The sequence below is a fragment of the Nothobranchius furzeri genome, chromosome 9 (assembly GCF_043380555.1).
Source record: "Nothobranchius furzeri strain GRZ-AD chromosome 9, NfurGRZ-RIMD1, whole genome shotgun sequence".
NCBI lineage: Eukaryota > Metazoa > Chordata > Actinopteri > Cyprinodontiformes > Nothobranchiidae > Nothobranchius > Nothobranchius furzeri.
In genome coordinates this window covers 63,623,735-63,634,981 of record NC_091749.1, presented here as the reverse complement: position 1 = coordinate 63,634,981, position 11,247 = coordinate 63,623,735, and the positions used below count along the sequence as shown (strand labels likewise).

General features: G+C 43.0%; 2 protein-coding genes across 2 annotated transcripts in view; one reads left to right on the top strand and one right to left on the bottom strand.

The window, feature by feature from the left end:
- The first annotated feature begins 223 nt into the window (after positions 1-223).
- Positions 224-7,250, top strand: cilp (cartilage intermediate layer protein, nucleotide pyrophosphohydrolase). Its single transcript, XM_015950609.3, has 9 exons — positions 224-354; positions 876-1,029; positions 2,632-2,685; positions 2,759-3,028; positions 3,197-3,376; positions 3,516-3,821; positions 3,927-4,035; positions 4,146-4,294; positions 4,384-7,250. The coding sequence occupies exons 2-9, from the start codon at positions 936-938 to the stop codon at positions 6,735-6,737; spliced, it is 3,516 nt and encodes a 1,171-aa protein (XP_015806095.3). The 5' UTR covers positions 224-354; positions 876-935; the 3' UTR covers positions 6,738-7,250.
- Positions 7,251-8,004: 754 nt separating this feature from the next.
- The window catches only part of eif3jb (eukaryotic translation initiation factor 3, subunit Jb), a 10,348-nt gene continuing 7,105 nt past the window's right edge, over positions 8,005-11,247 (bottom strand). The window contains exons 4-8 of the mRNA XM_015950660.3: positions 11,183-11,247; positions 11,000-11,096; positions 9,238-9,396; positions 9,056-9,129; positions 8,005-8,884 (exon numbers count right to left, since the gene is read on the bottom strand). The exon at positions 11,183-11,247 is cut by the window's right edge and continues 39 nt beyond it. Of these exons, the coding sequence (XP_015806146.1) occupies positions 8,756-8,884; positions 9,056-9,129; positions 9,238-9,396; positions 11,000-11,096; positions 11,183-11,247 (524 nt within the window). The 3' untranslated portion in view covers positions 8,005-8,755. The remainder of the gene's footprint in view (positions 8,885-9,055; positions 9,130-9,237; positions 9,397-10,999; positions 11,097-11,182) is intronic.

The window sequence follows — 11,247 nt, the reverse complement described above, 5'->3', positions numbered from 1 at the left end:
ATGAGACACAATTTTTAGTTCGTCATTTCTGTTCTTTAACACCAGCACTGGCTACCTGGACCCTTCCAGGGCTGTTCCACTCCATCTGTAAACCATTTGATATCATAAGGGGAAGAAAAGAAAAACAATGCTGCTAACAAAACAACCCAGTGGTGATCTGCTGAGAGAGGAGGGGAGGGCTGATGGAGGCAGAGGTATAAATGGGACAGTGGAGGAGGGGATTGAAGCAGAGTTCAAAAACACGAGACAGAGAGAAATGTAAGAAGAAAAATTCTGAAAAAAAGCCAAGAAGAACTTTGCAGAAAAAATATTTAAACCAGAAGTTTTGAGCAAAGAGGAAAATAATAAACGAAGGTAAGAAAATGAATGATTTTACATATTTTTGTAGCCATATCAAGCTGATATGCAGGAAAACTCAGGATGAGCTATTTATACCTACAACTTCATTTGAACACCACATTGATGTCTTTATTTGTTTTGCGTTGGCAGCATGTACCTTTGTGCTTTGTGACACCAGAAGCCCAAACGGACAGTTTAACACGTCATGTACAACTTGTACTCGTTTTGTCTAAAAATGCAGCCCTTGTGTTTGTGAGGGGGTGTTGGGAATTTGTGGTCAGTGTTTCAACAGTGGATGCGGAGATGTTTGAGTGTTCCCCTGACAAATGGTGATGGCTAACACAGATGTGTAATCTGAGTGGGGGGATCTGTACGTCCAAGTTTTTTCACCCTAAAACCAAAATGAAAAAAAAGAAAGAAGCATGCACTTCTATTTTTTTATTAAGCTTTATGCTCATTGCCTACTTACTAATATTCACTGTTGTAATCTGTGTAATCATTCTGGTTACAATATTTGGGTCCTATCTTCCTGCCAGGTGTGTCTGCTGCTATAGAGCTTCTGTTTTGGAGTGGCTGGTGAGAAACATACATCAGAGATGAAGGTGAAAGGTCAGACGTGGCGACAAAGTGTGAGAATGTCACAAAGGTCTCTTCTTCTGCTTCTGGGAATCAGTGTTTTCACAGCTCAAGGTGGGAATCTCACAAACGTGTCCACACATTTTTGTTTATAGGCAAAAACTTGAAACAAAAAAGTTTCCTTGTTCAAGTTGCCCAAATTTTGCTTTTCAATGCCCCCTATTGGTCCTAGCGTTGTCCAATTGCTTGAGGATGCAGTTTTAAAGACAACCTTCAGTTTCCTCCCTATTACTAAGGGGTTCAAAATGGCTTGAAGCCAGACTACATATTTACATACACCGCCCAGCAAAAAAAGGTTGTTACCTTGATTTAACTAAGCAAATGGGTGCAAGGCTCCTATTGGATAATTACTGCATGGGCAACAATTTATTTAACCCCAACTGGTGCAATAGGTTGCTTCTCATTTATTAAACAAACATGTGGAAAGACACATCTGGTGGTCGTGGAAAAGATGTTGGTCTGTTTGAGAAGGGTCAGATCATCGGCATGCATCAAGCAGAGAAAATATGTAAGGGGATTACAGAAATGACCAAAACTGGGTTAAGAACGGTCCATCGCACTATTGAAAACTGGTCTGATGAGTCCAGATGGACCCTGTTCCAGGGTGATGGTGCATCAGGGTAAGAAGAGAGGCAGAGGAAGTGATGCACCCATCATGCCTAGTGCCTACTGTACAAGCCTGTGGGGGCAGTGCTATGATCTGGGGTTGCTGCAGTTGGTCAGGTCTAGGTTCAGCAACAGGATGTGCTCCAAGAATGAGGTCAATTGACTACCTTTCTCAGTGACCTAGTGGTAGAGTGTCCGCCCTGAGACTGGGAGATCAGGGGTTCGATTCCTGGTCGGGTCATACCAAAGACTTGGAAAAAATGGGACCCAGTGCCTCCCTGCTTGACACTCAGCATTAAGGGGTTGTATTGTGGGGCTAAACCACCAAATAGTTCCCGAGCGCGGCTTGTCTGCAGCTCACCACTCCCCCAGGGGATGGGTCAAATGCGGAGAATAAATTTCGCACACACACCTGTGTGTGTGACAACTAATGGGACTTTAACTTTAACTTTACCTGAATATACTGAATGACCAGGTTATTCCATCTTCCCTGATGGCAAGGGCATATTCCAAGATGACAATGCCAGAATTCATCGAGCTCAAATAGTGAAAGAGTGGTTCAGGAAGCATGAGACATCCTTTTCACACGTGGATCGGCCACCACAGAGTGCAGACCTTAACCCCATTGAGAATCTTTGGGATGTGCTGGAGAAGGCTTTGTGCAGCGGTCAGACTCTACCATCATCTATGCAAGATCTTGGTGAAACATTAATGCAACACTGGATCAAAAAAATCTTGAGACACTGCAGAAGCTTATCGAAGCATTGTCGCAGCGAATGTGTGGTGTAATCAAAGCTAAAGGCGGTCGAACAGAACACTAGAGTGTGACCTTTTTGGGGGGGCGGGCGGGGTTTGGGCAGTGTATATAGGGTGGCTTGTCATGTTACGTGAACAGAATGACTGATTATAGTGTAAGACACTTTAAAGTCCTACAAAGGTGCTATACAAGTGCTGGTCATTTATCATTTAAGTAGACCCTACTCATAATACCAGACATGAGAACATGCATTAAGTGTGTTGTGAGTCCATGCATATATGTGTATGTTGCAGGATCATGGCAAAAATACAACACAGAGTCTGGTTCTCCTGTCCTTCACTCAGATGGTAAGTTTATTAAATCCTTAAGATCGGTTCTTCTGTATGTTCACGTTTGCTTCTGTAAATTTATCATTTCTAGACAATTATGAGTGGACCACTTGGTTCAATGTTGACCACCCTGGAGGCCGTGGAGACTACGAGCAGCTGGAGGCTATTCGTTTTTATTACCGTACCCGGGTGTGTGAGACCCCTAGAGCAATCGAAGCTAGAACCACAGATTGGATCTCAGCTCGAGATACTGGGGAAAAGATTCATGCAGATCCGACTGTGGGTTTCTGGTGTCTCAATGAGGAACAAGGTCCTGGGCGCAACTGCTCAAATTATGCAGTACGTTTCCTCTGCCTCAAAGGTTTGGATAAATATTTATTTGTTCTATTACTAAAAATCCTTTCATCTCGGTTTAGTTTAATTATGGGCTTTACTGTGTTACAAAGTGTTTCTTGAAAACATGCCTACAGAGAATAATAGATGTTTTTGTCCAATCGACTTTTTAAAAAATGTTTATTTGTCCAATCAGAAATAAGTATGGCCATTCAGGGAACCTGGGGTCCATGGTCAAACTGGGGCCCATGTCCTGCTCTATGTGATCAAGTGGGAATGCAGCTTCGCTATCGAAGCTGCACCTCTCAAATGCTGACTTGCAGTGGGCCTAAAATAGAAGAGAAACCATGCAATGGAGCAGAATGCACAAAGGCTGGTGAGCTAACCTTGGAATTGTTTGGCAGTAGTTACCAAATCACCACAGTTAGGAGCACAAGCTCATGGAATATATTAAACAAGTTAAAGAAAGAGCTTTCAAACCTACAAACCTCTGTTGTTTGTGTTTATTTCCCCAGACTGTTCCCTGCACTGTGTGATGGGGAGAGTAAATGCCGACTGTGATGCCTGCATGTGTGAAGAACACATTCTTCTGGGTTCTGTACGGAGTGCTGGAGGTCTGAATGCTGAAGGAGCCGCCATCCTTCGATCAGGAAAACTCCTTACTCTTACAGACCACAACGGTCACTTTCGCATCCCTGGAATCTGCCCCGACGGCAACACAACCATGACGGTCAGCCTGCAAGGCCATGCCTCTCTTGATGTTGTTGTGCCCTTCAGCTCTGGGCGAACTTCAGTTCTCAGTGTGCAGCTGAAAAGAGTTGGTACAGTAACTAACTAACTAATAAAACCCTGTAGAGTTACATTTTACTAAAAGAGAGTATGCAGGGGAAAATAAGTTACATGGCATTATTTTATAATGTTTCTAGAAAAGCTTCATATTTTGAGGAACCCTGAGAGCAAGACCAGAAGGGAAGGTCAAAGTGCTGCCTTCTGCTGCAAAGTGGCAGGAACGCCACAGGCAGACAAGTACCAATGGTAAGAATTTAGCTCATAGATCTAAAAACACCGTTTCTGTTTTAGACTACCAAGTACAGTTTTTTCAAATCGTGTTTTATCTTTTCTCTTTTATTTGTTTGAACTACCAGGTTTCATAACAACAATCTTTTGGAATTGCGATCTGAGAGCACTTTGGTCCTGAAAGATTTACGTCCTGAGCAGGCAGGGGAGTACTACTGCAGAGCAAGTGGGCCATCAGGAGCTGTCAAAACCAAACTGGCCACTCTTACAATCATAGGTGAGCCCTTCTTAAAGACAGTAGGCATCCATCAGCGGGATATGCTCTGTGATATCAACACTATTTTTATTCATTCATTTCAAACACAGGTAGAGATGTGCATTCATGCAACCCGAAGCCTGAATCTCACCTCATACGTCTTCCACACGACTGCTACCAAAACAGCACAAACTCTTTATACTATGACGTGGGCAAGTGCCCCTCAACTACCTGTCCTGGACAGTTGGACAATGGCATCAGGTGCAACGACAACGTGGCTTATTGCTGTGGTGTGGCAAAGATGGAGGAGAGGCAGCTACTGTGCCAGGGCTACCAACTGCCCACCATGGTAGTGACGAAGTGTGGCTGTCAGAAGTGTGTGGACACCAAGGCAATTGTGCACGGTAGGGCCACTGCTGCAGACAACGGGGAGCCAATGAGGTTTGGTCACATCTTCAGGAATGGAGTCAGAATCAGCCGCACTGGTTACAAAGGCACCTTCTCTATTCAGGTTCCTCCAGACACTGAAAGGCTGGTGCTGACTTTTGTTGACAACATGCAAAAATTTGTCAACACCACTAAGTTACTTTTATTTAACACAAAGGGCGGAGCTGTTTATCATGAAGTCAAACTTCTTCGAAAAAAGACTCCTGTGACAATCAACCCCTCTGAAACCAACACACTGGAGCTCGGGGATGCAGAAGGCCAGGAAAAAATGGTCCAGATCCAGATTCCTCCTAACTCCTTCTATAAGGAGAACGGAGAAGTCTTCACTGGTAACGTGAATGCAAGTGTAACATTCCTAGACCCCAGAGATGTCTCCACAGCTGCTGCTGCTCAAAGTGATCTGAATTTTGTAGGAGATGAAGGTGATCTCCTTCCATTGAGAACCTACGGTATGTTTTCAGTTGATTTTAGAGGTGAGGAATCCAATGAGCCCCTTAATGCTGGTGAGGTGAAAGTGTTCCTGGATTCTACTCAGGTGAAGATGTCAGAGCATCTCAACATCATGAAGTTGTGGTCGCTAAATCCTGAAACAGGTCTATGGGAGGAGGAGGGAAGTATGCATCTGGAAAAGAAAAGAAGAGGCAAAAGGGAAGAAAGAACATTCCTGATTGGAAACATGGAAATCCGAGAGAGACGTCTGTTTAATCTGGATGTGCCGGAGAACCGCAGGTGTTACGTGAAAGTGAGAGCCTTCAGAAGTGAACGCTTCATGCCCAGCGAGCAAGTAGAGGGTGTTGTGGTGAGTCTCATAAACATGGAACCAACAGCTGGTTACTCCACAAATCCACGTGCCTGGGGTCGATTTGATAGTGTTATCACTGGCCCAAATGGAGCCTGTCTTCCTGCCTTCTGTGATGAACAAAAACCTGATGCCTATTCTGCATATGTGATGGCCAATCTTGGAGGGGAGGAACTGGAAGCAGTTTCATCTTCTCCTAAACTCAACCCCGGCCTCACTGGAGTACCACAGCCATACCTGAGAAAACTCAACTACAGGCGGTCTGACCACGAAGACCCCAGAGTAAAAAAGACTGCATTCAGTATTAATATGGCGAAACCAAGTCCCAACGTAGCTGAGGAAGCCAATGGACCAGTGTATGCATTTGAGAACTTGAAGGAATGCGAGGAGGCTCCATTCAGTGCAGCACACTTCCGGTTTTCAAGAGTTGAAGGAGATCGTTATGATTACAACACAGTACCATTCAACGAAGATGACCCAATGAGCTGGACAGAGGACTATTTAAGTTGGTGGCCCAAACCCATGGAATACAGAGCCTGCTACGTCAAGGTCAAAGTTAACAGCCCACATGAGATCAATGTGCGGTCTCGCAACATGGGTGGCACCCACCCAAAGACCGTAGGCCAGCTTTATGGCCTTCGGGACACTCGCAGCATTCGTGACATGGACCATGGAAATGTCTCAGCTGTGTGCCTGGAGTTCAAGTGCAGTGGGATGCTGTATGATCAGGACCGTGTAGATCGTACTCTTGTGAAGGTGATCCCTCAAGGAAGTTGTAAGAGAGACCATGTAAACGCAATGCTTCAGGATTATCTGGTCAACCACCTGCCTCTAGCCGTCAACAATGACACCAATGAGTTCACCATGCTTGCACCTCTTGACCCTTTAGGTCACAACTATGGAATCTATACTGAGACGGAACAGGATCCCCGCACAGCAAAAGAAATTGCACTTGGGCGCTGCTTTGATGGCACGTCGGATGGCACATCTCGAGTCATGAAAACTAATGAGGGCGTGGCTCTAACGTTCACTTGCGGGGGCCGTGAGGTGACACGCCAAAGTGTATTTCAAGCTGTTCAAAGTTCTCAAGGTCAAGTGGTCACAAGTGTTGTAAGAGGAGAGAGCAAGAAAACCAGACGCCGGCAAAGGGCCAACGCATCCCGCAGCAGCCGTAAACGTAGCACCAGAAATCCTTCGATAGAGCAGAATCAAGTGTGAAGCTAGATGGCCACAGTTCAGGGCTTTACAACTGAACTAATTACATTTATTATTTGGAAATAATGGGAGCTGGGTTTTTTATGCTTTATCAAAGCATTCAGTTATGCATTGATTAGAATGGTCCTAATCACATTAAAGGTTTGGATATGCAGGTTATTGGCTTAGAAAGAACTGGTGATTTAAAATTACAGCATTTGTTTATTAGAAATAAAAGTAGTTCTCATTTTCTGCAAGTTCAACAGGAAATGTACACTCATAGCAGAAGTTAATCAGATTTTAAACCTTTTGTAAAGAGCACTTTTAACATAGCCTAAATATTAAAGCTTTAAACAACAAATTTTATCCTTGTTTGCGTTTAAAATGGTGAAGGTACATTTGTGGCTCGTTATCGATAAGCACCCTGATGTTCAGACAGCTTTGCTGCATTTGACTGAGCTGAAAATACCTGTAGAAGCCTATGGTGTTTCTGTTTTCTGTCACTAAATAAACATCTGCAACCCAGTGGAACGTCAATCCAAGTATTTCTGAGTTTCTAAGCATGTCACCTTTTATAACTGATCAGTTTCCTCTGTAATCAAATACTAGGTTGTTTTACTCGGGGAGGCATCTGAGGTTTTTCCCATCATTTGAGGTTTTGATCTAGGGACGTGTATGTGCCGTTTTCTCTGTTTAAAGAGAACGTGTCATCGGAATGTTGACAATCATTGTGATCATTATTCATTTATCAGTAAAGCAAAGCGTAATCATTCCATAATGGTCGCGAGTGGGCGAAGCTCGTTATCACCAAATTAGATGTCTCTCTATACATACATTTACTTAAATCTTTTTAAAAGATTAAGATTAATGAAAACACAGAACCGTAATGAAAAATAAAGAAAACAAGTATTTTACCTTCCACATACCTTTTTCTTTTCAAAATTTGTCTCAAAAATATTAACCAGAATCTTGACAGTGGGGCTTTTTTTGGCACAGACATGATTTGAGCTTGTTTATATTGACAACGAAGACAACTTTTTCTTTTGACCAGTGATTTATTAAATTAGATGCTTAAAAAACAGATACGGTATCTTGGAAATTAAATGTATTCAACTGTTCATGTAACACCAAAACTGGTCAATAGCAAGAAAACAGGAGAAATATGCCCCCTTCAACTAACTGTAGCCCATATGAAGACATGGTGGGGTCTCCGCTCCTCATCACACTTGATACAAGCCTGCAGAAGCAACGATTAACAAGACCAGTTGCAGCAAGTGACTCTGCTTGCCTGATCGACTCTTTCTGCATTAGTTGAACTTAATTAGTAAGCCAAATTTCTCTCATGCAAAAAAAAAAAAAACTTTTTGCTTTGAGGATATTTCAGAAAAGTATTAAGATCAACGATGGCTGTTTAACATCATTCATTATTCTCTATCCCTTTTCTTTCATATTTATCTCTGTAAAATGTATACTATATGCCTTTCCAATGATCCACATTACAACTGTTCCAGAGATTTAGATGAATAATGTACTGAACAATTGCTCTGCATTTGGCAACCAAAAGATACTATATACATTTTTCCTGTAAAAGACCAAACCACAACTAAGTGCGACCTATAGAACATGACATTCTGGTTAGAGAATTTGCATAGAACCTTGTTTCTATGTCCCTCAAAACTGCCATACTGTATATCTGGTATTTTGACAGGAGCATCATTTAATACAAAAGGAGCCCCATAAAACTTACAGCAGCAATTACAAAGTATTCTCCTTTGAAGCGACAGATTCCACGGTTGTGTGTGTGTGTGTGAGAGAGAGAGAGAGCGCAGAGGCTGAATGGGACAGAAGGCAATTCCTTATGTTAGAACAATTAAAAGTGTTGAGACTTGGTGCTTCCCGGGTTAGTCCCTCTGGTCACTGAAGCAGAATGAAAGGGGCAACACATAGTTCAGATTTTCCAGGATGGCACTGGACAGCATGAGCAGCAGCCGCGCTGCTGACGGTAGGGAAGGGTCAAAAGGGCCGTAGTGATGGAGCCAGTGTCACATGAAGTCCTCATAGTCTTGGGCGTAACCACCATCAAATTCTGCATAGTCAAGGTCATCTCTCATCTGCGCCTTCAAACCACCGCCAGCTACGACCCCTTTCTTCTTCTTTTTCCCTTTGTTTTGCTGAAAAGAGAAGAAGCAAATGAAGTGAAACCTTTAGATGAGCTCATTCTAATGATCTAAATCATTCATGCCTTCATCAACAGGATTTAAATTAGTCAACATGCAACTGGAGCAGATCAAGAGCGCCCCCTACTGTATGATGAAACTAAAGACGAGCAAACAGCAACTTACTTTTTCTTGTTTCTGTTTTTCACTAAGTAGAACTGAAAGGGAACTACTGATTTTCTTCAAGTCATCTACTTCCACTGTGAGAAATAAATAAAAATTGTTAGTCTGGTCTGTTCTGAGTAGACTTTAAAAAGGTGCTAACGTTTAATACAACAAAAATGTAGAAGTACCACAACAATGCTTACATGAAATACAAAGTTCCCGAAACAAAGAATCCAAGAAACTTGAATAATGGACAGATTTTTCAAACTGAGTTATCTTTTCTTTCAGCAATTTTTCAAACTCTGTGAAGTCTTCTTTGGAAGATGGACACATGGCGTCAATACCTGTGACAGAGCTGACACCTAAAAAACAGACAAGCATGAAAAGTAAGGATTTTAGAAACAGGAAGTCAGATTTAAACATTAACGCCTGGGGCAGACGCGCCACCATTTTAAACAGACGCCATTATAGTTGCTGAGTGGGCACACGGGGGAGCGCGGCGCCGCGTCCCAGAAGAACCAAAGATGGGCGCCAGTTCTATTTCAAGCTGTTTACAACAGACATTACGACATGGAACGGCTTTATGGCACAACCCCAGCGCAGTACTTATAACTTTAAAGTACTATTGATTTTAAAATATTCTAATAAATAATGTACTTCCCCATTTTCAATTAGCCTCTCAAAACACGATGGCAAGTCTGATCACGTATAATCAAAAGCGTCACTTTCTACTTCCTGTTCTCGAGTCTCACGTGATGTTGCGACTATCGCGCCACTTTCCAAGAAGCGCTCAGGGGCGCGGTGCGTCCTGTGTGACCATCTGACTTCACTAAACCGTGGCACAGCGCACCCGGCTCCGGTGTGCCCCAGGCACACTGCATCACTGAGTCCCATGCTGTCGTTCTTTTTAAACACAAACAGTTTTGTTTACCTGTTATTGACGCTACAGTTTCGCCGACGGCTGCCGGCTTCTTCAGGCTGACGCTGATGGTGGCGCGTCACTTCTTTCTCCGTTTATCTGCGGGCAGCAGAGGACGTTGTCGCCCTCTACTGCCCGCTCACCGACGATGCAGTCCCATGCGTGGTCCAGCGTGTAAACTCCGTCGTCATCTTTTGTATTTTTGTTGTTCAGTGGTTATGATCCTTGTGCCGTCCCAGTCCATTATATGGTTTTCTCTTAAGCAATGATCTGTTACGGCTGACTTCTTTATTGTACTTTCTGCTTCTTCTTTTGCTGCTCTTGTGTGTTTACGATTTGCCTCTTTCTCGCACTCCTTTCTGTGTTCTATTGTTCGTGTGTTGAGTTGGCGTCCGGTTTCTCCTATGTATGTTTTGTTACATATTTTGCATGGGATTTCGTAGATGACTCCACATTTTTGTCCAGCTGATATTTTGTCTTTTGGGTGCACTAGTCTGTTTCTAACTGTTGTGTATGGCTTTGTTGGTGTGTTTATGTTGTGTTTTTTCATTGTTGCTCTTATTTTTTCCGTTATGCCTCTGATGTATGGTAGGGTTATCACTGGTTTTAGTTCTCGTCTTTCTGGGTTTCTGGTTCTTTTTTTGGGTTGTTCTTTGCTTTCTGTTTTTGCTTGTTGTTTTCCTTTGTTTATTGCCCATGTCGGGTATCTGCAGGTCTTTAAAGCATGTTGTATGTGTTTGTCTTCTTGTTTACGGTCTCTCTCTCTAGTACTTTACAGGAGGAAAAATATTGAGATATATATATATATATATATTGTAGTAGAGGGCGACAACGTCCTCTGCTGCCCGCAGATAAACGGAGAAGGAAGTGACGCGCCACCATCAGCGTCAGCCTGAAGAAGCCGGCAGCCGTCGGCGAAACTGTAGCTACAAAACAGGTAAACAAAACTGTTTCTGTGTTTAAAAAGAATGAAAGCATGGAATTAGAACCACGACACAGCAAGAACACACCTAAGATGCATAACTGAGTGTTTGAGCTCGTCTTACCAAAAGCATCTTTTGCAAGCTCCAAATCGGCATCTTCTTGCAATTTCTTGACTCTCAACTTCTCTGCAAGTTGTTCCTCGGGAGTCAGTTCTTCTTTCTGAAATAACAAATAATAGAATAAGAGTGAGGAAAAGGTCAACCGCAGCACTGTGAGCCAACAATCTGAGCCATTTAAACACTCACGTTTTCTTCCAGTTCCTTCCTCTGGTCCTGTTTCTTTTTTAACTGGTTTTCCTTCTCTTTGATCT

Excerpts from the sequence above, each read along its gene's own strand:
- cilp (XM_015950609.3), top strand. The coding sequence starts at position 936 with ATGAAGGTGAAAGGTCAGACGTGGCGACAAAGTGTGAGAATGTCACAA. Across the intron at positions 3,822-3,926 it reads TGTGCAGCTGAAAAGAGTTG|AAAAGCTTCATATTTTGAGG; the intron begins GTACAGTAACTA and ends TAATGTTTCTAG. Across the intron at positions 4,295-4,383 it reads GGCCACTCTTACAATCATAG|GTAGAGATGTGCATTCATGC; the intron begins GTGAGCCCTTCT and ends TTTCAAACACAG.